Genomic DNA, 24,947 nt, shown 5'->3' with positions numbered 1-24,947 from the left:
ACATAAATACAACGTTTTTAAAGCTGCGGCTTTATTTCTAAGTTTTGTAAATAAAATAAATAGCACTTACAGAGATTCAGCTGCAGCTTTCCTGCTCTGGTCTCCGGTCCGCGTCCTCCGAGTCCCGGCACTAATGAAGGGAAAGCCACCCAGCGGTAGACTTTGTTTACTACAGCTGGCTGGCTTTTCCTTCATTAGTGCCGCAAAAGCAAAAGCCAGCACAGGAGGGCCTCCATTTCACAAAATGGCTGCGCCCCTGTGCTTGCTTTTTCGAATTTTGAGCTTGAATAGCTCAAAATTTTACATAGGAAGTTTTAAAACGGAGGATGCTAGTATTTTTTTTATGTGGCCTATCTATTTTTTTAAATACTTAGACCATCCCTTTAAGAGAGATCCTGAGGGTTGGGAAGACCTTGATTGATAAGGTATGCTGTGAGCATACCATTCCGACCACATGGAGGCAGTCTGTTCTCGTCCCTGTGTACAAGAAGAGAGACGGGACATTGCCGGAAAATTACAGGCTGCTCTCCATGTTGGAAGTTACTGGTAAGCTATTTGCAGGTTTCTTTCTAAAGGAGATTCAGGCCTGGGTTACTACTGAGAATATCATATATGATCTACAGACAGATTTTCGTCCGGGTTCATCAACCATGCACAATATACCCTTGCTTGACGGTCTTAGAAGCTACACAAAAAGAAGACCCTGTTTTGTGCATTTCATTCGTTGATTTCAGGTCTGCTTTTGAATTTGTGAATAGAGCCAGGCTCTGGAACAAAATTGAGACCTTGGGGGTGCGGGGTGACTTTTGGATATAACCCAGAGGCTCCATGAAGAGACTAGAGCAAGAGTTTGTTTGGACAACAATGCAAGGTTGTACCCATCAGTGAAGATTGGCAGGGAAGTCAAGCAAGGCTGTGTGCTGGCTCCCCTGCTATTTAACATGTACATTTACGATCTTCCTAAGAGAATGTTGACTGCCTCAAATTGCCACCCCAGGATCGGACAAACGAGAGTTGTATGTATGTTATACGCAGACAACCTCCTTATCTATGATCATATGCTTAGTGGTTGTAGATACTCCCAGGCCAGATACACAAAGGAGAAAGACCTTGTAATTAATACTGAAAAAACTAAGATCATTTTAATATCCTGCAAAAAGGTAAACAGGGTTAAACAGACTCTTTCATGGGGAACGTGACTTTATCCTTACCTTGGGCTAGAAATGAGTGCAGAGTCCACCTATCCCTACATTATTGCAAAGAGAAAAAGGAAAGCTGCACCATTGACCCAACTCTTCAATAGCTTCACCCACCAGACAGCAGGATAGTCCCTCGAGGGCATACTCATTCTTTATAAGCAGTACTTCTGCCTGGCTATTTTATACAGTCTTGAGGCGCTGAGGAAGGATGATTGAGATGGCGGAATGGTGTCGAGGGGATTTTTGGACAAAGCTACCAAGATGGAGACCTTCTGTACCTATGGAAGCGACTAGCCTGGAGCTGGGTTTGATCTCTTTGGGAGGACAGGTCGAAAGGAAGAGGGCATCATTATACTTAAAGGCCAAAATTACATTGGTGTGCCCGGTTTTGAACATTTTGGGTGCCAACTGTGGGAGAAGTGGGCATTTGAATAGTGAAACATTGGACGATCTTGTGATATCAACCTTCCAAGCAATTAACTGGTACCCAAATTGGAAAATCAGGGGTAGCTACCAAATATTTAAATTATTTAATTCGATCTATATGACTGGAACAAAAATTATGACCACATTACTACCTTAAAGAGTGAGCCACCCAATTAGCATGGTTCATAGTTCTAAAGGACCTCCATCCTATATTATTTTGAGTCCCAATCGAGAAGTGTGCTCGCTTATGCTGCACCTTCGTATTAATCAACTCCCGTTGCTATACATTTTGGGTCCGCAAATGAAAATACAGCTGGAAAATAGAGACTGTTGTGTGTGTGTGTAAGAACATCGACAGCTTGGAAACGTCAAAGCATTTGTTGACAGAGTGTCCTAAATTAAACACATCCAACATGTGCACTTACGATAACTTTGTCCATAACAATGGCACTATAAAATCTGCCAGCTTATGGGCCTATTGCTTGAATTCTCACAGTTTCAGTCCACATTGCACTGTACAGGGTTTGGTGTTCCATAGTAAAGATGTTGCCTACTGGCAATGTCTCCTTTTAGTCCCTGCAAGTAATATGGGGAAAAGATGTACTAATGTATTAAGCAAGCGTCTGTGTTAATTACCTGCTCAACCGACTATAAGTATCTTGTACTGTACTAAGGCTTGCACATGAATGTTGATATGATTTTCGATGTTTCTTAGGTTAACAACTATATTGTGCAGGGGTTCTCTTGCGAAATTACTAAGTGTTTGATGTTTTAGATTGATTATGTCTGTTGATTGATCCTTTTTATTTTGTTGTTTGTATTTGTGACTGAAATAGTTTAAATTAGTGGTTATGTGTTTATTTCCCAATGTACGCAGTGTTATGTTTGTAAAAAGTCAATTGACTAAATACAATAATAAATACAATTATGCAATTCATCTCAGTCACAAGTCACTACACAATAACATTTCAAATAAAAAAAAGTCACAGCATTTCAGTAATACATTAAAAGATAGGAGTCCTCATTAACTCAATCCATTACAAGATGAGGGTCCTTCTTAATTCATTGATTCCGGCTACAATACGATTTATGTTATTTCCAAACAAAAGATTTGAGGGCTTGTTAAAATACACGTCCATAAGTTACGATCTCGAATATCCTCAATGTTGTGGACTAAAGACCCACAATACTTTTCCCTCACTGGTGACAAAACAATGTAAAAGATGATGCTATAGCGCAGGGGCCTGCAGCTCTCCAGATATTTTGACTAGAACTCCCATGACATCTGTAACCTTTGACTAGGCTACCTAGGGCTGATGCTGGTTGTAGTCCAAAACATCTGGAGAGCCGAAAAAAAATATAGCTTTTCAGCCTGTACCGACTGACAGCCTACAACCACAATCTTATAGGAATCTTGAAACGCAAAAGCCCAAAAATTCCGTTGTAAGAATGAGGTTGCATTTAAGGTACATTCAAGTTCTTCTCCAAAGGATCTAGGAAGTTAATCAAATATGGAGCAGGCATGCCAATTTTGTTCATCATAATTATATTGTGAACATAAGGAATACATCACAGTTTATTTAGTAGTAGCCCAAACAGCCATCCACATTTTATTGTTTGGCAGCAACCAGATTATTTAAAAGAAGATCAGAAGACATATCAGCTGACTCTAAGATATGAATTGGGTCGCTGAAGTATCTTCCTCTCATCATTTATTTTTAAAGCATGCTATTAGTAACGAGTTCGAGAATCTTCCTATAGAGGGAGACAAACTTCCATTTAATGATTGCTTGCAAAGAAATGAAACCCAACTCGTGCCGTAAGACTGGCATAAGAACACACCAAGGTAAACTCAAAACTTTTCTCCAAATCGTATTTTCTAATGTGTCCCAATTAAAAAATTCTGCCCTGCATGTCTGCGTAGGAATGCCCTTCATTTTACAATACTTAAAAAACCAGTCAGTGAAAAATATCCATAATTAACAATAAGACAAGTCATTTGAGCAGAATAAGCAATACCTCTCTTAATAGATGAAACCAGGCTAAATTTGAAGATACCAATGTCTATCCAATTAAAAGTAGTACATTTAGGTACTTTAGGGTAGATCATGACATTAGAATATAGGTTTTAGGAGCAGCAACGTGCGTTGCAAGCCAATCAAAGAGTTGTCTATCAATACCAGGTCATCTGCACACAGAAACCATTTAATTATGGTGGAGCTCATCTAGGAGGGAATGATCTAGTTACCTGTAAAATGTTCCCAACATCACAAATATACAAATTATGAAGGGTTGGGGCTGGAACACAAAACCGACCTCGGAAAGTAAATAAGTCAGCTGACATTAAGACCCTCAATGTTCAGACAAACATTTAAACTAGTGGCAATATGTAAACCGATCAAAGGACCAAGGATATTGTAAGGCAAACCACGGCACTAGAGTTTCCACCATAACCTTGCTGTATTCACTTTGTCAAAGGCATACGGAAGATTGATAAAGGCGACACAGTGATCTGTCTTTGGATCTCCCTGAAGAACTCTGCGAATAATAAGACCATTAATACCTGTATTCACACATTTCCTAAAACCGGATTGTAGTTTATCCGACCTGTTGAAATTGGTGGCCCAAATATTCAGATGGCTCAACAGAACGGAGGAAATATTTTACCTGCAATAGCCAACAAGGCAATGAGTCTATAATTAGCTGTGGCTACCTTTCGTGAAATTCTGCATAATATAGGACGTCAAGTCGATGGGATTTTCTTTTGGTCAAGAACCTGGTGAACCAAAATTAATAAAATATTCGCCCATAGGGAAGGCACATTTTTTAAAGTTACATTTGCTAACCCATCAGGTCCAACTGCTCTTGAGTTTTGTAATCTATTAATCTAAGACAAAATTGTCTAATCCTGATTTAAATCCCAATCTAAATTGAAGACTTTGAAAGTACAATTAAACAAGGTGTATATTGCAAAACAGCGCAGTAGACTAAGTCAAAAGTATAATTAGGAGGGATCAACAAATTTCCCAATCTATTAAAAGTCCAATAATAGTCCGAATGTTAAAGTAGTGTTTAATTGTCGTTCACAGCCGACACGTGTTTCGACCATTTGGTCGGTTTCAAGGCAATTGTTCGAAAATAGTGTTGCCAATATTCTTGTAAAACTGCCCGTATTCGGGAATTAATACGCGAAGACCAATCGGTTCAAGGGTCCATATTCAAGGTGGATAGTTATCCAACAATTGTGTGAGAATCCTAAGAGGACATTACTGGATGATATCTTTCTTGTGACTCGTAAAATACTGTGTTAAAATCTGTTCCAAAAGTGCCAGGTTCTGATACCCGAAAGTACAATCTCGATGGGCTAGATCCCGCGTTCTTGACCGGTAGTCTCATTACTCAGACTGTCAAACAATGCAGTATAGTGCTCATTCTTTTTATTCATTACAATACAGCCATAATTATGGCTTTTTATAAAAATATACAGTAGATCACCTACATTATACAGGTAAAAGGCAGATGGAATCAGTTCCAGAGGCGGCATTTTGATGACTCAATCTTGTTGGTACAGCATAGTCTGCATCTGCGGTCCTCGGAGTACACCACATCTGGCACCTGTTACTTCCAGAGTACCCACCCGGTTACATTTGATTTTTAGGTAATGAATGCATAGGAAGGAATTTGGGGAAGGCTGGCTGTGAGATAATTAGGCTGTCGAAGCGGTGGTTCTCGAAGACTAACCTAATCTCTACTACAGCTACTCGCAGCCAGATTTTCAGCAGGGCATTACATATGCCATCAGGAGTAAGCGCTCTGGAGTTCTTGCTCCTTTTGATGCAAGGTAAGATATTTGCGTGTGTTTGTATGAATCTACAATCTACTCAATGCCAGGGGAAGTCACCTAAGACTTAATCTCTCATTCCCAGAGCCCCTCCTATGTAGGACTCCTAGGCTTCTTTGGAGGCTCCATCTGTCATCTTGCTATTCCTGCTGGGGCCATTTACCAATTGGCAGAACTTGCAGGAGCCATTCTCCTTGACAGTTAAGAGTTCTCTCCATTTTGCCAATGTCAACAAGTTCCTGTGTTTATACAACCATTGTTGGTACTCCCTTTTAAAGTTCTTCCAACACTCCATTATCATCCGTTTCCCATTCCTGCTTCCTACAGCCGCTCAGCGTGCCTTCCTAAATTCTCTTTTTCTGTTCCGAATGGCTATATCGAATGAATTACAATTTAGGCACGCAGTATTAATGTTTTTTGGAGTTTAGTGAATCTTCTGCCACTGGAGTTGAAATTCCTAAAGGTGTGTGTAACCACATCTTCAATAAAGGTTTTATACTCAGTCAGAAACAAGTCTGGTGTCCTCAACAGATGCTGATGGAGAGGAGGAGTTGATTAAAAATTGCAGGACTTGACATTGGTTATTCAGGTAATCACTGACCAGGTTACATTTTCCATATTTCCCTTTAATCCTGTTGCAATCTGATCATAGTTCTGTACTGTGAGGACTGATTCACATGCGACAATGAGAGGAAAATTATCACTTTCCTCTGTTCGATTTCTAGTCCCAGAATGCAATGGAAGTAGCAAGCCGGGATGAAACAATAAATGGCAGAAGCGCTGTTGAAACTAATCCTGGTATATTCACCTGACACGTCCCCCAGGCATCGATCATTCAACATTGAAAAACCATAGCTTTTAAAGAAAGAATGCCTGCCTGCCTGCCTTCTATCCTGTGAAGTACATACTACTGAGACTTTCCGGGTCTCAATCCACCTAGAATCTGCCCTCTTTTGTTGGCCCCAGTCCCTGTGTTGCTCCTCCACAATCGCCGATCCCCAGCCCTCCCTCACTTCCTGATTCCTCCCCCGCCTGACACCCACCCCACCCACCGGCCTGTGATTGGCTGCCCCGCCTGGTCTTCGCTGACCCTTCCTTGCAGCCCTCACGCAAAGGGCCCAAGGCAAAGGGCGGCTCCAGACGGTGTCAGCGGGTGTCAGCGGGGGAAGCAAGTAGCCAACCGTCAACAATCAACTACAAGGACCAGTAAGGTAGTAGTGGCCTGGGTTAGGAGTAGAGTAAATACTCTACTCTAGAATCCTAGCCACTTAAGAAAACCGATAGACAAAATCTAGCTGTGTTTAGTATTGTACTCCACTGACCTGTGTTTAGTATTTTACCCAACTGACCCGTTAGGCGTAGGCCTCTCTCCCACTATAGAGGAATCTCACATCTAGCTGTGTTTAGTATTGTACCCAACTGACCTGTTGGGCATAGGCGAAGTACCTAACAGCCCCTACACAGTGCACCCATTGGAAGCATTCTCACCCGTTGACAGAAAGGGCAGACTGAGCTGGACAACATCCAAGCGCATCAAGACTAAAGAGAAGAACAAGTTACTCTCTTACCTGGTAACCTTCTTTCGATGGGATGGTCCGACAATGTATTCCATATCAATCACAGTAATCACTGCAGCAAAGCTGCAGTGATTACTGTCATTGATATGGAATACGTCGGAGGACCCAATCCCCTCGAAACACCAATACTGTGATTGCACAATACATCACAGAGGACCGTTTACCCTACTACCTCTGCACCGTGAATCAAAATGCCCAGACACAGAAAGGGACGCAGAGAAAGAAGATTGTGCAACAATGACGGGAACACGCGATACCAACAGCACCCAGCAGAAGCAGGCTCAAATGCAGGAAAAACCCAGACAAAAGTTACCACCAGAACACACTACGTAAGAAAAAGATTTGCATATCTTACATCCTACCTCGCGACAACTACGGAGCTTTGATACCCCAACAACGCGGAATGTTGACACACAAAGAATGCCCCGCACCACACAGAAAATAGACAGGACCCCCCAAAAAGAGTGGAATGCAGCCAACCCCCTCACCCTATATATTACAAGAACAGAGGTGCACCATTGATACCCATCACATACCAGACAATACGAAGCCCTGGTAACCAATAAACCCTACCATTAACCTAACAGACTGATTCAATGAAGAAGCCATGGATGATATTCAACCAATCACCATCACTGGAGAAGCGCCACAATCAAACAGTCACACTACCAACCTAGTGAACCGCTTCTTTGAAGAAGCCGCCATCGCTGTTCTTCATCCAACCAACATCACTAAAGAAACACCACAACCGGACAACTACACACCGGAACAAGAAACTACTACCAAACATAATCACACCAAGAGAATCCACTGTAACTTAATAAATGCAAGGTGAATGTCCAAACACTCAACCAAAATATACAACCTCTTATCAGACAGAGGCATCGACATCCTATTTGTAACAGAAACATGGGTAGATGACAACTACAAGATCACCCTCAACAACCGCCTGCCTGAAAACTTCAAATGTATTCAAGCAAACAGGAAAACCAAAAGAGGGTGGGGACGGGCAATCATGCACAAGGAACAACTGGCTATCAAACTGGAAGACCCATTAAATACTGATAAATGCAAATCCTTAATACTGTGTCCATCAGTAAACCCCAAAACAAACCTGATATTCATACCGATATACAGACCACCAGCCTACGATGCAACCTTTTAGACGCCTTCACTGAAGCAATCACCATCCTACACAATCATCTGATCATCCTCAGAGATTTCAACATCTGGTTCGATGAAGAAACCACAACCACACAAACATCCTTGACCGCCCAACTAGCAGCAATGAATCTACAACAACTAGTCAAAGGAGCAACACACTCAGCAGGCCATACACTTAATGCAATCTTTGCCAACGATAAACTCATTAGCACAGCGCCCCCAATTCACATACTCTGGAGCAACCACCTCATCATCCCATTCATAATCACAATGGCCATTCCAATAATCATGCAACAAGACAAACCGCCCTCCACCATGAAAAGAAATTGGAGAACCATCAAAAATTCCAACTTAACTGAACTCCTGGAATTTAAACCACAAACATCAACTATGGAGGAAGCAGACCTGGACACAAAAGTAGCCGTACTCCACACATGGATCGTAACAACTCTAGGCGACATCGCCAAAGAAAAACCTTTCACTCCATCATGGAAAGAAACCACGGCAAAATGAATCACCCCGCTACTCAGCGCCATGAAAAGAAAAAAACGAAAACTAGAATCAGAATGGAGGATCAACAACCACTCGGCAAACAAAGTGAAATTTATGCAACATATCCGCTCGTACAAAAAAGGAATTCAAAAAGCGAAGAGGAAACACTATGACAACTGGATCTTCAAAGCACCAAAGACCCAAAAAGAACTCTTGAAAATCATAAACCAAATAAAAGACCAACAACACGCCAACCCCATCGATGAAACTATGCAATAACCTAGGAGAACACTTCAAAAATAAGATCACTACCATCCAACAAACCATACAAAGCAGAACATGCGATCAGACCATAGCCCCCACACGTCCTCACGCGGAACACACCAATAAACAAAGATGCTTCCGCGAAATATCAGTCAAGACTTTCGTCGAACTGGTAAATCAAAGCAACAAATTAGGCTCTCCGGAAGACCTTTGCCCCACGGACATATACAAATCAATTCTCAAACCAGGAACTCCCATGGAATACCATAGGAACCTCCTCAACCTCTCAATCTCAACAGGTAAAGTAGCACAGGCTTTTAAAATCGGCATACATCAGGCCGCTACTCAAAGACACGACAGGAAATTTAGAGGACTTACCCAACTACAGACCCATCTCCAATATCCCATACATAGCCAAACTGCTAGAAACGTACGTTTAATAAACAACCCAAGAATTCATAGAACAACACAGCCTACTAGACAGGGCACAAGTTGGATTCAGACCAATGAGAGGAACAGAATCAGCTCTCCTCTCAATATGGCACGACCTAAAAACAAATGCAGACTCGGACCACAGCACCGCCCTGATACTATTTGACCTACCGCAGCATTTGACACTGTCAACCATGCCATCCTGATAACTAGATTAGAAGGATTGGGAATAAAAGCACCGCCCTACTATGGATGAAATCCTTCCTAACAAACAGAACAGAAACCGCATGGATGAAACCTTTTAAATCCAAACCAAGAGACACCAAATGCGGAGTACCACAAGGATCATCCTTCTCCCCGCTCTATTCAACATCTACCGATATCTATTAATCAAAATCATCAAAGGACATGGCCTCACCTGCTACAACTACGCAGACGACACAAATCTTCAAAATACAAGACACCGGAGAAGAAAACACAACACTAAAGCTTTGCCTTCTGGATATATTCAACTGGAAGAACTTGGACCACCTCAAAATCAACCCAGTTAAAATCGAGATAATGATTGTCACAAAAAACGGAGGAGACATTAACCACATCCCCTGGCCAAAAGAACTCTGTTCGACCCCAACGCCATTGTAGACTGTAAAAAACCTAGGGCTCATGATGGACAACCTCCACCAGAGCCACAAGTAAACTCTCTACTCAAGAAATGCTTCTTTCTCCTACGAGCGGCAAAAAGGATCTTACCGTTCCTGCCATTCGCCAACAAAACTCTTACCATCATCGCTCTGGTCATGTCCAGAGTAGATTATGCCAGCAGCCTATACCTGGCCATGCCTGAAAGACATCTAAAAATAAATAAAAATAAAACACTACAATGCATACAAAATGCGGCGGCCAGACTCAAACTACTGCGGCAAGAATCACACCTGCGCTAAAAATACTGCACTGGCTACTAATAAAACTAATAAAACTCAAATCCATGTGCATCACGCACAGAGCAATACACAACCAAGGCGCAGAATTCCTGAAAGACAAACTGTGTCTACACCAACCACCAAGAACGCTCAGATCAAGCAACTACAAACGCATAGAACCGAAACTCTATAACAAAAGAAAACTTTGAGGATCCTCGTTTTCTCACCAGGCGCCGAACACTTGGAATGACCTACCAAAGAATATACGGAACACAAGAAACCACCTAGCATTCAGGAAACTGCTCAAATCCTGGCTCTTCACTGTGTGACCAGAAGATCACCCACAAGAACATCCATACTGCTTATCGACGATGAATAAAGAGACCGACCTTGGCCCCCACAAAACACCCAAACTCGATCAGTATGCACCCCATGACAGTCCATAAGGCATCAAGAGATCGTCACACGAGGAGGACACTACAGACCAAACACGTAGACCAAGACAAAACCACTCAGTCGACTCATCCACAGAATCACGGCACGTCCCACTCCGAAAGTTCAAGCAGACATTCTCACTTAGATGGTAGGGTAAGAGGAGAACCCTACTCCTGCTCCGACACCCAAGGGGAGAACAGACACTCCAACCTCACCATACACAGTTGACTAAAATACTACAGTAGACTTAGCTAATTAGAACACAACAGGGAATGCATTGCGCAAAAAACAAATCTTTTTCAGGTGTGGGCCGCTCTCTCGCCTTGTGGGACTCTTGATTCAAGCTGTGTTTTGGGACTGCGCTGAATTATTCAATTGTCTCCGAAATACAGAAAAGTAGGTTTCTATTCTCATTTGCTCGGTTCAGTGTGGGCTTCTCCCCTATGTGCGGGTCTCTCAAGTCTAGCCGTTTCCACACCAGGCAGGAATCCAGAGACCCAGGCATTCAGCCATGCTGTGATCGGCTGAAAAGCATTTAACCCACTAACCAAAAAAAAGCTCTAAACTTTCTACTTACTTATCTCACTCAAACTAACACAACCACCTCTCACACCGCAATCCGCATGCACTTAACCACACCACAAACCGCAACAACAGTACACGAGGATTGACAATGACCGGTGCGCGCACCACAAGCGCAGCACCCAGTGTATACCGAGTTGAAGCTGCCAACAGAACACCACTCCCCTCTCTATCCTCCTCGCTCTATCCTACTCTCTTCATCCTACTAACCCATCCCACCTTCTCGTTTACAGATCCGCCTGAGCGCTTGGGGACCAACGCCATTGGTGATGGTTCGCGGTAAAAATATCTTTAACATTTAACAATGCCACTTCAACCCCTTGCTGTTAGTTACCTCTGGTCAGTTTCAAGCAGGCCGGGGGGGAAAGCTTCGTAGCCTTTCTACTTCATCTGGCTCATGCCCAGGCATTCTTCCATAAAAATCTCACAGGATGAATATTGGGATGTCAGTTTGCAGATTGTATGTATTAAGTATTGATGTAAGATGTACGATTGTGGAGGTGTTACTACTTCCCAGAGGATCATAGATGTTTATGATCAGCAAATGTTGGCAGTTTGCCAGCAATTTACTTTTAATGCAACCTGCTAACATGTATTCCAAGTGGTTTCAATGGGGGTGAGTGTGCGAGTGTGTGTTCTGCTCAAATCTACTGAGATTGACTACAGTTTGGGATACTATACGTGGATTTGGACTTCATTGAAGGCCATGCACCTTTTTGGCTGTAACATAGTACCAGGCACCTGTGCGCAACCCGGAATGCACCCACGAGTGCTGTTCAGCTAGCAGCGGATGACTGAGGTGTAGTCGAAGATCACCCTTGAGTAATCCTAGTGGATTGCTTCGCCGGAATTGATTATACATGCTGCGAGTGGAACAAGTACACTGAAAACAAAAACTATCATTTTCAAGGCGAGTTGCGCTTAATAACATTACACTGGTAATATCTTTTAGTGGCTTGCTGATATTTGAACATATACGAGGGAAATCAGATTGCGACCTCCTGATGTCCTATGCTTATACTTTAAAAACCGCAATGGCACAATGGGAGCTGCAAGGCAGCAGTGAGGAGGATAAGGTGAATGCTCCTGCAGCAAAGGAATATTCTGCCAGGAAGCAAATACTCCAAGTATAACCACGGCTTTTAGAGCACTGAACAAAATCCCTGACCTCAGACATTCGAGGTTACTGGCCTAAGGCAAAGGTGGAGATAAAACCTCCCACGCCCTTAATGAAGGATTTACCTCCAAGTCATTCACTAGCAGGGGAAGAATCAGAGGTGCTCCTGATAAATTCTGAAGAAATACCTGACCCAGTCTTAGCTCCGGAAACTAGACATATGGAGCAAAGTGTCCAGGATATTAGAATAGGGGCACAGAAATATTGTTAAATGATATATTCCTGGGAAACGAGGTGAGGGGGAAAATGATATCCTCTCCCAAACACTGAAGCCGAGGTCCATTTTGGAGAGAATTTTGAGGTCACCTTATGTTCCCAAGAGGTATGACCCCCTAAACTCTCCACAGGGACCAAGTAAATGAAAACCTCTCAATGGTCCAGGGCTTGAATTTATATTCCCTAGCTGCCCCTACCCCTCTTCAATCATCCTGTATGTTAGAGCGAGTTCTGGTGCAGGAAACCCAACCTACGGAAGAGAGAATGGGGCACTCAGTAAGTCTTTTGGCATCTCCCATTATACACCTGTAATCATTAAATCATGCAGTAAACTCCTCATCTAAATCCTCTACATCTTTTGCTAGGCCCACCCCAAGACGGTCATTTGGTCTGAACCCAGTGGTCACCCCGCTACTGGAAGCATCTTTAATGGCTATGAATAAAAAAAACTAAAAGAAAAATCAGAACAATGTTATCGACAAGGCTTTTGGAAAAGTCAAATTGAAAAGAACATTATCCAGCCAATAGCAGATCATACTTAGAGGGGTTTGGGGTGGGGGAAATCACCTGGAGGCAAGTAGAATTACATCCATTTCAAATCTGCCTGCAACGGAGGCGATTCAGACGAGATCCCTTATTGAGGGGAGGACTTGCCTATTGAAGAGGATATTCCTTTATTGGTTCAATAACACTCCATAATGGATAGAGAACATAGCGCAAGTAATCAAGAGCGCTCTCAAGATATTATGTAGAATATTGTTGAAATATAGGAACACCAATTTAAACATCAGAGGGCACCTTCTAAATCGATCCACGCCCGGAACAAAAAGAAAATCGAAGACCCAACCTTCATTATTAAACTCATCGATGTATGGTTATGAAAGCTTGTAGAACATTGATTAGCCCTCTGTCTGTCCAGGATGATTCCAAAAAGAAAGCTAAATCTGGCTAACAAGCCAGACAAAAAAATAACTAGGAAGTTCAAATGTTTGACAGAGGGAATAGCCAATAAGTTTGAAACTAACCAGAGCCAAACAAATATGGGCGAGACCCCAGTTCAAGAGTAGGATTTATCAAATCACACCACTTACTGAATAACGAGTGACCTGGTTAATCAAGACCCTTCCCCTTATGTTCATAATGAATGTACTGAGGTATTCCAATATGCATGGGGAACACCAAGATGGAAGCTGAGAAAGAGTTAGGAACGTTTTATACACTAGAACAAAGAAGGATTCGAATAATTTGGGACCATGAAGAGGATTCACAGTATGAAAGAGATGACGGTACGAGGGGCCTTGATAAGCAAAGGGGAAAACATATGGACAACAGACGGCGAAGAGACTCCACAAGGTACGGTTCGAGGGATTTGTATGAGCATAATAAAGAAGGGAGGACTCCGCCTCCTTATCTAAAATGCAAGGTCAGAAATCAATAAAATCATGGTCTATATTTTTACATGAATGCAATACAAAGATAAGATCCAATCCCAAATAGAACAAATATTCCAAGATTGATGGCAACTATTCCAGCCTTAAGGGCCATCCAATCTAGTGATATTGACCAGGTGGAATGTCTTGATAACTAGGTACTTGGTAAAAGTTAGATTGGCGATTCCCTCGCAACAGGTCCGGGAAATTCTGTGTGGGGGGGGGGGGGGGGACACTTAACATCTAGCCTATAGGCTCGATAAAGATAATACATTTCATATCATAAGAAAAACAGATTCATACTGTCAGGATCGATAAAAGGGACAAAGGTTTCTACCTTTTTGCCCCCAAGAATCCCCTGTCAGGGGTGCCAAAGGAAGATGGTTAGGGTAGTTGAGTTTCAGGACCCCCAAAGGAGTGACGAGGAAGCAGATTGGTCTTCGATACAGGGTGCTCCAACAGGGGATCGAAACCTTTGCCATCAAAATTAATGCCCAGCCATTTTTTATTATTTGTGTTAATCAAAAAATATATTTTTTTTACAAAAAGAAGTTGCAGGTAAAGTTAAAGACAACAACGCATTTCTTGAGTTACTTTATGATCCATCTAAATTTCCTGTCCATTGCTAATTTCTGATGAAAGTATGGGTGAGGAATTCATCAACTTTGCCATTATACATTTCAAGATTTCCTTTGTTGCAATTTACCAAGTACATCTGTCTCCGCTCATCAACCTGGACCACCAAAGATCTTCATTCATAAAGAGCGGACCTGTGAAGAAGTAACTCAGGTATTTGGTTCTTATTTGGCAAGTGGCCAGGCATGACAGGAGGAGGTGACATATGGTCTCTTATGTCAACCTGCTTACAAAGCCGACAGTCACTGGAAACGGAGAGCCCTCTTATAGTTAATATTTCATTTGTATCCAAGAGGTTGAGTCGAGCTCGCAGGAGGAGGCTTCGTGCAGCTTTGTTTGGAAATTTTTTGATAAAGCCGTGTAGTTCATTTAACCTTTTAGTGTTATTTGGAAGATGGCTTGTGATTTTATACTTTGCTGCTACATCCAATGTCTATCCAATCAAGTTCCTTAAGTCTCTTTAAGACTTTTGTTGGATTTTTGATCAGTTCCTCCTCACTACATTGTGTCGAGACTAGGTAGGCTTTGTTTACCTTTCTCCAATTTGTGAACTTTAGTGGTTGATGATTCTATTTCTTTGTTTATCTCACTGTATATTGGCAGACTATTTGGAAGCAGGCATTTCCTGTATAGCATCAGAATATTAGAAATCACTGAACCACACAGTGATAGTAAGCCGAGTTCCTGTCTGATGGATGAGACGGGAGTAGATTTGGGAAGTCCCAGGACAGATCTCCAAAAATAGGCTTCTAACCTCAGCCATAGTGTCGTTGGTAGGGACGGCATCTCTTCGGCGCCATAGGTCAATGATGGAACAACCTTAATTTTATATAATTTTATCAACGGAATCAAGGAGAAACTGACATTTTCTGTCGATTACCTTACCTTGTGTTGCCAGCCACCTAGGTTTGTTCCATTAGAGAATTATGCATAGATGTTTCGTGGCCTGAACTGTCAAGTGACCAAGGTATTTGAAATTTTTTACCTTTTCTAGGGTGCTTCAATGAAGTTGCCATTGGAATTTTTCTGTTCTTCCATTTGTCATGACATTACTTTAGTTTTGCTTTTGTTTATTTCCAAGTTGTTTGTAGTGATGTAGTCCTGTAAATTATTGAGCTGGCGCTGTAGACCAATCTAAGTATGATCGAGTAGGATAACGTCATCAGCATACAAAAGTCTGATGACTTTTGTGTGGCCAAGAGTAGGTGGAAAAGATCTTACTGCAGCTTCTGTGTCCTTGTAATCACCAATGAAGGCCAAAAAGAGGGCGGGGCCAAAGGGCAGCCCTGTTTGACTCCCCTGACTGAGGTGCACTCGTATTGGTATAAAGAGTTTTTATTGGATCCAAAATTTCATTCGGGCAATTCCAGCTAGAAAGTTTGGTCCATAGTTTGGCCCAGTCGACACGGTCAAAGGCCCGAGTTAGGTCAACGAAAGCAACCAATAGCCTGGAGCCTCCTTCCATGATCTTAGTTTTTAGAATGCTTAATGTTAATATGTTTACAGATGTGCCAATGTTTTTTTTAAAGTCTGTTCGAAAGTCATCGTTGCAAGGTGCTTTCCTTACCCAGTCTTAAACTAAAAAAAAATTAAAGTGCCCCAAAAAGTTTTCCAATGGGGTCAAGCAGCGTGATCGGGCGATAGTTTACTGGGTCGCTCGTTTCCCTTTTTAAAGATAGGCACCACGATTGCTGTTGTCCAAGATGGAGGGATTGACTTTGTTTCTGCACATCTTCTCAGGACTTTTCTAATGAAGGCACCCCATTCCTCTGGATGCGATTCGAGGTCCAAGTTCGTTGGACCATCCGGTCCGGGTGCTCTTGAGTTCTTAAGTTTCTTAATTAAAATCGACAATATCTTCTATATTGTCGAGGCTTTCCCAGCGTGAGCTCGATATGTTTGGACATTCCAGAGTGTAGCTAGATGAAAGTTGAAACAAGGATTCAACATGCTTTTATCCAAGTGGTTTCACCAATACTGTGTAAAATGGAGTCTTCTGTTGCTGGCATAGTTGTTTTGAGGAGTGACCAAAATTCTCTAGGATTATGTCCTGCAATTGCTTTCAACATAAATTCCGAATCTTACTGATATAGCTTCATATGATGACTTTTAATCCAGGATTTGTACATTTTTGTTTCTTCTGTGATTTTTGCTATAGCAGATTGTGGGCTGAGCTTAGAGGCGTTCCTCTTAGCTTTCCGGAAAACCTGTCTCTTTTCCACAACTTGCTGATCATAAGTGTGTTTATTTGAGTTGAGGCATATTTATTTGTGCCAGTTGGTTTCTTGTAGGCCTTAAGCAAGGGCTGATAATCGATCCGGGTTGCACAATTTATGGCTCCAAGACTGGTGTATGTGTTGGTTAGTTTTCTGATGCAGTTTGCTGTTAATTTTAACCTTCAGCCTTGGCCATTTGTTTCAAGTTGACACTGCATTCTAGAGTTATTTGTATTATGTGATCTCCACGTGGTCGTTAAAAGGTTATGATCACTGGCCCTTGTTCTTATGACCTTGAACGTTGTAGTCCCTTGCAGTAAGAGTTATGTGACAAAAATGTGGTCTATGGTGGCGGCGAATCCGTCTCTTTCCCATGTTGGCAGGCAGTCCCGATGCTCGTAGATGACATCCAGGTGGAGAAAGCCTCTAAAGTTCATAAGGTTTATCCATAGGGTGACTCTTTCTTGTGATGGTGAAGCTTACATCAACTTTTGCTTGTTATTTGTATCGATTAGACATATTGCATTTAGGTCTCCGCATATAACCAGATTTGTTACCAGATAGGTGGCGAAGGCCTCGTCGAGCGAGCTTTCGATCATGTCAAGGGAGGGTGTTGCGTTTATTGCAGCTGGGTTCCAATAAGTATTAAAAAATAATTATCGGAGTCATAAGAGATGCTTCCAAGTTGGCCTTTTTGTGGACCCAGTTTACCAACACGACAGTAAAAACACATTTGATACAAGGATTTTGACCATATTTAGCCCACTTCCACTACGAAGGGCCGTCAATAAGCCTGATGTAGGTCGATCTGTTTGCCCTTTTTTTGCCGATGCCAGGTCAAACCATCTAAGGTTGGTTTTTCGGTCAACCAGGTTTCCTGTAGGCATACAATATCGTATGCGCCAAGATCCACGTCACTCGGGGTCATCAGATGGTTATGGCCTCTGGTGTTCCACGAACACATTTTTAGATCAAGGTTTTTGGTCAAGTTGGAAGTCTTCGTCGCAGTTGGTCTTTGGGTACATAAGTTGCTATTTTTAACGTTGCGTAGAAAGCGGCGTGGGGAGCCAAGACCAAAGTCCCTGAAGAGTTGATATTTTTTCTTGCATCTGCGATTGCATTTTGGTCTTGGATACAACGAGTTTTTCTTTTCGAAGATAGAAAATTGTCCACTGAACATTTTGTTTCATCTCGAGGGGTTTTCTCACTGGGTTTTGAGGTTTTCAGTTCCAATAAGGGCATGATTTGCCTCTTTGATGTAGCTTCAGCTCTAAAGTTTGATTTAACTGGTGTAGATGTAGAATTTGTGCCATTTGATTTTATTCCCCCTTATTTCTTTTAACATGATCTTCACTTGGTCTTTTCTTTCCCGCGGAGTATGACGGATTAATATTTTTACTTGGTTCTCTGCTTCTTGTAGATTCAGTTTTTGGCCCATGTGACGAAAAGTGTCTTTTAGATTGCTCAGTTAAATCGTAGCCCATTTCTCGAATTTCATTTGTCACATCTCGAAGGAGGTTTTTCATTGTTCGAGGAGATGTGCAAATGCGATATGGCTTTGCGAGGCACATGGTTTGGTTCTACTAGAATCAATGAATCCGTCTATATTGAACCAAGCATCAGGATGTGATGTAACAGGGACAGTACCGAGCTTCTATTTAGGATCACTTCATCATGATTTTCCATTATCTGTTCAAGTTTGAAAGACACTTTAATATGCAATTTTCTGGAATTTAATCTTGTATAGATTTCGGTTTTGGATCGATAATGCGTCCTTGTTGTCTCATCAACTTTGTCATCTTTTAAAGAGTGCCCTGTGCTTGAGGGTAGGCTTTGGTAAGAATCCATAAGTTTTAAGTTCTTATTTGAAGTCGATTGGTGTACTGATGCCTCCCCCGAGTTTGCAGTGGGTTTCTTTCGTAGTGAGTCTATATTTGCAACTTTGCTTTCTTTGTGAAGAGATGTCAGATGTGGAGAGTACCAGTTTACTTTTGCATCTTTCTTCTAAAGTGCAGAAAGCAGAAGTGTGGGGTTTAAGCTCATTAAGAGTTGTTTTTTGATCCAGAGATGAGGTCAGGACCGACCCGCTGATTTCCCTTACCGCTTTTGGACTGTGAGGTGTGCTCTGGTGAAGGTTGTCAGTCATGTTGGCTTAAGTTCACCAGAATCTTGTGGGCTAGAAAACCATCTGTTGTCTTTGGCAAAGTTGATTGATGTTGGATCTGCTCTGTACAATTTCCAGCCATCAGTTTTAGAGGCTCGTCGGTTACTTGCTTATTTGAAGAGTTCAGGATAGATTTGGCTACATGTTTCGTGGTGCTGTTTTTTTAGCCCGCTGTCTTCTTGCTTATCCCGGTTCTTGGGGTGGCTGGTTTTCGTTTTGTCAAAGATGGAGAAAGCCTGGCCCATATCACTTAAGTCCCCAGGGGCTTTGCTTATTGAGGGAAGTTGGTTGTCCAATACAAGCCAGACGTCTTTGATCTGGTCGGAAGTTTGTTGGGGAGGTAGAGATAAGTCACTAGGAAAAGCGTTTCTGATGGCTTTTGGAGGTGCCAAGGACTGAGGCCCGGTCTTTGTTAGGTCTATAATTATCTGTGTTTGAGTAGTTGCTTCCTTGAATGCTCTAGAATAGTTAGGCTCATTCATGAGTGGTATTGAGTCTTTTGGGTCTCAAGATGGTACTGGTAAAAGTTGTGGTGGAGTCTAAAGAAATTTTAGCTCTGTCTTCTAATGCCTTTATGTAGCCTATGAAGATGAGTTTTGTATGCATCATAGCCTAAATAGTTGTGTGATCTTTCAGCGTATCATTTATTGCTTCATACAGTTTGCTGAAAGGGCCTAGTGAAATTGTCACGGCTGACATGATTGAAAAGATGTCCGGCTTTTTCGTTGGAGTATCCATGGTTGTAATCGGAAGCTGTGTGTTTGAGCGTTTAGCTTTAGACAGCGAATACAGAGGAGTTAAAGGCGGAAGTCTCTTTGGGGTAGCATCACTAAGTGTCCCCAAGGAAAATCTTCGGCGGCCTTCAGTCTGTCGATAATTTGCTTCCTGGTGAGGAGTTTTCCAAGATTGGTCACATGCTAATGCAGGTCTAATATCTCTGCATGGCGGGTTTTCTAGAGAAAGCAGTTTGCTTATATTTGATGGTTTTGCACTTTCGTCAGGTCTATGAGGCGTTTGTTCAGATGTGTCCGCCAGAAAGGCTGAATGAATACTCTGGTTTACCCCTATGGGTGTTTTTTGTTTAGGTGTGTGAGGCCTTAGCACAGGAGGCTTCTTTGTTGGCGTTCAGTGAATGGGAGAAGACAGGAGATCTGAGACCCCTACGTCTGAAAAGTGTGGGCGTGAAGGAATGGCCTCTTGCGGCCAGGGTTTGTCCGTCACTTTTTCTTGTGAAGACTGGAAAGTTGATGTTGAGTCGCCATGGAAGTTCTCAATTAGGGGCGTCGGCGCAAGAGGCTCCGTTAGCTGTTTATCTTCCAATTGTTGCATAGGTTGCCCTTCAAATGATACAGCTGTTTTGAAAGGTTTGGGTACTGGTTCTTTAATGTTTCTGCATCGAATTTTCTTTGTGTAAATGTTGATTTCTGTAACTGCTTCCAAGATTTCTGCATCAGAAAGTTCAGTGGTGTTTGTGAGTAATTTGTTTGAGCAAGAGTGAAAAAAGTGTTTCAGAATACTTGGAGAGTTCAGTTTGTTCTTTTCTTGAAGTCTCTCGAGTTTGTTTGAGCCACGCTGGCTCCTTAGTAGAGATCGTGTTTTTTTTTTTTATAATGGCACTTTGTAGATTTTTCCCCTTTGGTGCATTTCTTTTTTTCGCCATGCATTTGTTTGGTGCCGTGTGCGTTTCATTTTCAATGCGAGTTTGTTTTTTCGTGTTCTGTGCTTGGTTCAAGGGATCTGATCCCCACACAAGGCAATGTCTGCATAGCAGGTGTATTAGTCTTATCAGGAGACTCCAGTCTACTGAAATCACTTGCGGGTCTGTTTTCCATTTGTCGAAGCCCCCGGCCGGAAGGCTCCATCGGGCACAGTCCATACAATCGAGCGTCGCGCCCGCAGTAGATCAATGCCCGCGCAGTCAGGAGCTCCGGAAAGCCACTCTCAACTGTGTCAGCCTGAGCAAGGGGCGAGGCCCCCGACGCAGCTAGCTGCTCTGGTGCGCCGCCTTCCCTAGGACCTGATGCTACAGCTGACGTCTGGGCCGAGGCCCCGCTCAGGCTCGAGCTCTCGCTGGAGACGTCGGACGCACCGACTCCTTAGCAAGGCTCAAGATCTGGGCCTTGGCATCCACCTCCTGCCGAAGTCCCACCACCAGGACACCACCAACCTGCCACGCCTCGCCCCGGACCACCAACCTCCCTCCAGAGGGCACAGGTAAGGGGGCTGGGGTACAAGGGTCCAGGAGGGGTGGGGCAGGATATGAGGTAATGCTGTCGCGAGGAACATAATCGGCTTTGCTGGTGATAATGAGCATACTTGCCGAGTTGAGGCATCTTGGATGACTTGGATGTCTGTTCTTTTACGGTTTTGCTCTCACTTCCGACAGAATCAGGGGGACTGGGAGGATTTCAACTTCTCTCCAGTCTGCTTTTAAGCCCTTTGGCTTTGCTGTGAGTCTGTTTAGAGGTCGATGTGAAGCGTGATTTTGCTGATGTTGCTGCTGGTCTGGTGTGAACAGTCTCTCGCCGTCTAAGCGTGGGCGAGCGCTTCATAAATAGCGCTTTTCATCCTTTTTTTATTGGGGCAGGTGGAGAGGCAGCCATCACTGCCTAGACTGCTCAGACTGCCACTCACCGCCACTCTGCCATCCATTATGAAATGTAGAGTAATGATGTTAGCCTCCTGGAATACTCTCGGATTTAAGTTTATTGACCCCGAAAACATTTTTTTTAAAAAATATAAATCACTCCTTACTAGCGTATTATTGCAGGAAACGTGTCGAGATTCGCCTTGAGCAAAAGGGTCAGCTTTGATAACCAACCCGGACAACATTTAATCAAGTCCCTGTGATTCTGTGTTATGTAAAGCACTCAGTTATCAGAGGTGGGTGTGTTCAGCACACTAGTAAAAATACAAAAGGTGAAAAAAGAAATGAGCCAAGCAAATATGTATAGCATTGAAACAAACCTAGGCGGAGAACAGTGAACTAAATATCCAATAATTTATTTTGTATAATTAAATATGAGTGATTGCTTACAAAACAGGCATGTTCCCATGATCCAATATACAGTGGCCACACCTGAACAGAACCCGTGCCCATCAGCTTTGTGAAGAGGTCACAGACAGTTTTTAAAATGGATGAAAACTAAACATTAACCAAGGAGGAACGCAGCCTACATTACAATACGAAACAACTAGCTAGTAGATTGAATACAATATTCAATGCAATGTTATGGTATAGCACTAGTACACATGCAGGAACCAGATATGAAGACAAAAAGGTCAAAAGGATATAGTTTGGAGGCAGGAAGTTCCAGCTTAAGACCTGATTGGCGAGTGCAAGATATCGCTGAAAAACTGAAGACATCTGAGCGTTGAGGTTTTCCCTTCTGCTGAACTCTTGAAGCACCTCTACCGTGAGCACAAAGATTTGCCGAAGGTCCTGCTCCTAAAATTAGAATGGTACAAGCAATTTCACCGAATTCCAACAATTTTAAATACACAGGTTTGAGCAATCCTTGTTCTTTTAAGTTGCATTTTGTTCTTGAATCGACTAGCCTGTTGAGAAAATGAGCAGTGGGGCGCCTTCAAGGATTGATGCCAATAGAAAGGAATCGTCCAATTACTAGATTGCTCATGTAGTGTTTCTGCTACAGAAGAACAAGTTACTTCTTACCTTGTAACGTTCTTTCGACGGGATGTTCCTCCGACGTATTCCTCATCTTAGATATCGCCTTCCAGCTTTGCTGGCCTCGGAAAATTTCTCTAGAGGGCGCTGCGCGTCGACGTCCTCCGAGTCGATGTCCCTCCACAGCCGCCATATTGACGTCGACGTCACCCTGCCTTTAAAGGCCGCGCGCAGCGTCCGTTGCTCAGTTCCGTTTTGTAGCCCACAATACTTTCTGGACTAAACTAATCACCCTGAAGGAGCGTAAGCTGCAACAACAAGGGAAGTAGAACTGCGGGGATGGATGGGAGGGTCGATGAGGAATACGTCGGAGGAACATCCCGTCGAAAGAACTTTACAAGGTAAGAAGTAACTTGTTGTTCGAAGGGATTGTGTCCTCCGACGTATTCCTCATCTTAGATAGGCTCCCATAGCAGTATTCTATTATTGGAGGGAGGAGTACTGACTTCACGCTGTCTTCTATTGATGAATAGAATGCAGTACAGCCCTTCCAAACCTAGTCTCTTGACTGGAGGAGGAATCCATATTGTAAAATCGTGTAAAGGTATGGACAGACGACCATGTAGCGGCCGCACAGATGTCTTTAACCAGCACGCCTCTTTTGAGGGCCGATGAAGCTGCAATACCTCTGGTCGAATGAGCCCTAAGGTTTTGAGGGGGCTCTTTCCCTGCCAGTTTATAACATTCCAGAATGGCTAGAATGATCCATCTGGAAATGGTCTGCTTATTTATTGGTAACCCCAGCTTGTGACCTGTGTAACCTACAAACAGCTGGTCTGCCCGTCTTATCCTGGCTAGTCTACTGATGTAAAAACTTAAAGCCCTTCTAGGGTCTAGCCTGTGTAACCTCTCTTCCTCTTTCCCCGGATGAGGAGGAGGATAGAAAGATGGTAGGGTAATCTTCTGAGTGATATGGAATTCAGAAACCACCTTTGGGAGGAAATTAGGCTTCACTTGCAGGACAACTTTGTCTTTGTGAAATATTGTGTGAGGGGGTTTACAAGAAAGAGCTTGTACTTCGCTCACCCTTCTAGCAGATGTAAGTGCTATTAATAAAACAGTCTTAAGGGTAAGGAATCTTAGCGAACAAGAATGGAGTGGTTCGAAAAGTGTGCCCATCAGGAAAGTTAGTACTAAGTTTAAATCCCATAGGGGAACTTGGAATGGTCTTGGGGGATAAACATTGGTTAACCCCTTTAGAAACTGTATTACCAAGGGTAACTTGAAATAGGATGGTTCTTCCGCAGTGCGCTTAAAGATGGATAGCGCTGCGAGATAGCCTTTAATGGTGCCAACTTGAAGGCCTGAATTCGCCAAATATAGAAGGAAGGACAAAACCATTGGTGTACCACATGAAAAAGGGTCGATATTCTGTTCTCTACACCAGCTGCAAAATCTGTTCCAACGGCAGCGGTATAAAGACTTTGTTGCTGGCCTCCTTGCCGAAAGCAACACCTCCATAACATCATCAGGGAGGTCCCAATCCTTGTACCTCAACCTTTCAGAAGCCAAGCGTGAAGGTTGAGGGTTTTGATGTCTGGATGGAGAACCTGACCTCCCTTCTGTGAGAGTAGGTTCTCTCTGAGTGGAAGTCGAATTGGAGGGCAGATGGACAAGTCTAGAAGGTCCGGGTACCACGTTCTCCTGGCCCAATCCGGGGCAATTAGGATCATGGTTCTCCGGAATCTTCTCAACCTCCTGATCATTTGAGGAATGACAGAGACCGGTGGGAACGCGTACAGAAGCGGAAACTCCCAGTCCACTATGAACGCGTCTCCCAGAGCACCTCTCGGGGGAAATTCCCTTGAGCAGAACAGATCGCATTTCCTGTTGACGCTGGTGGCGAACAGATCCACCTGAGGGGTTCCCCAAAGGGCGAAGATCTCTTGAAGGACTTCCTGAGCTAGTTCCCACTCGTGGGAGACTGTGCTCTGCCTGCTCAGAGCGTCCGCTGTCAAGTTCTTCTCTCCGGCTAGGTGAACTGCCGATAGAGAGATTCCTTCTTGGATTGCCCAAAACCAGAGCTGCATCGCCTCTCTGCACAGGGGTAGTGATCCTACGCCTCCTCTTTTGTTGAGGTAATGCATG

The 24,947-nt window shown here is 43.1% G+C and overlaps 1 protein-coding gene across 1 annotated transcript in view; it reads right to left on the bottom strand.

The window, feature by feature from the left end:
• The window catches only part of XPO4 (exportin 4), a 1,090,854-nt gene that overhangs the window by 711,536 nt on the left and 354,371 nt on the right, over window positions 1-24,947 (bottom strand). The window contains exon 6 of the mRNA XM_069640448.1: window positions 22,466-22,619. Coding sequence (XP_069496549.1) covers window positions 22,466-22,619 — 154 coding nt within the window. The remainder of the gene's footprint in view (window positions 1-22,465; window positions 22,620-24,947) is intronic.

The sequence above is a fragment of the Ambystoma mexicanum genome, chromosome 7q (assembly GCF_040938575.1).
Source record: "Ambystoma mexicanum isolate Mex_15411 chromosome 7q, UKY_AmexF1_1, whole genome shotgun sequence".
In the NCBI taxonomy this organism is placed as follows: domain Eukaryota; kingdom Metazoa; phylum Chordata; class Amphibia; order Caudata; family Ambystomatidae; genus Ambystoma; species Ambystoma mexicanum.
The sequence above is the reverse complement of the archived record's forward strand: the minus strand, read 5'-3'. Positions and strand labels throughout refer to the sequence as shown.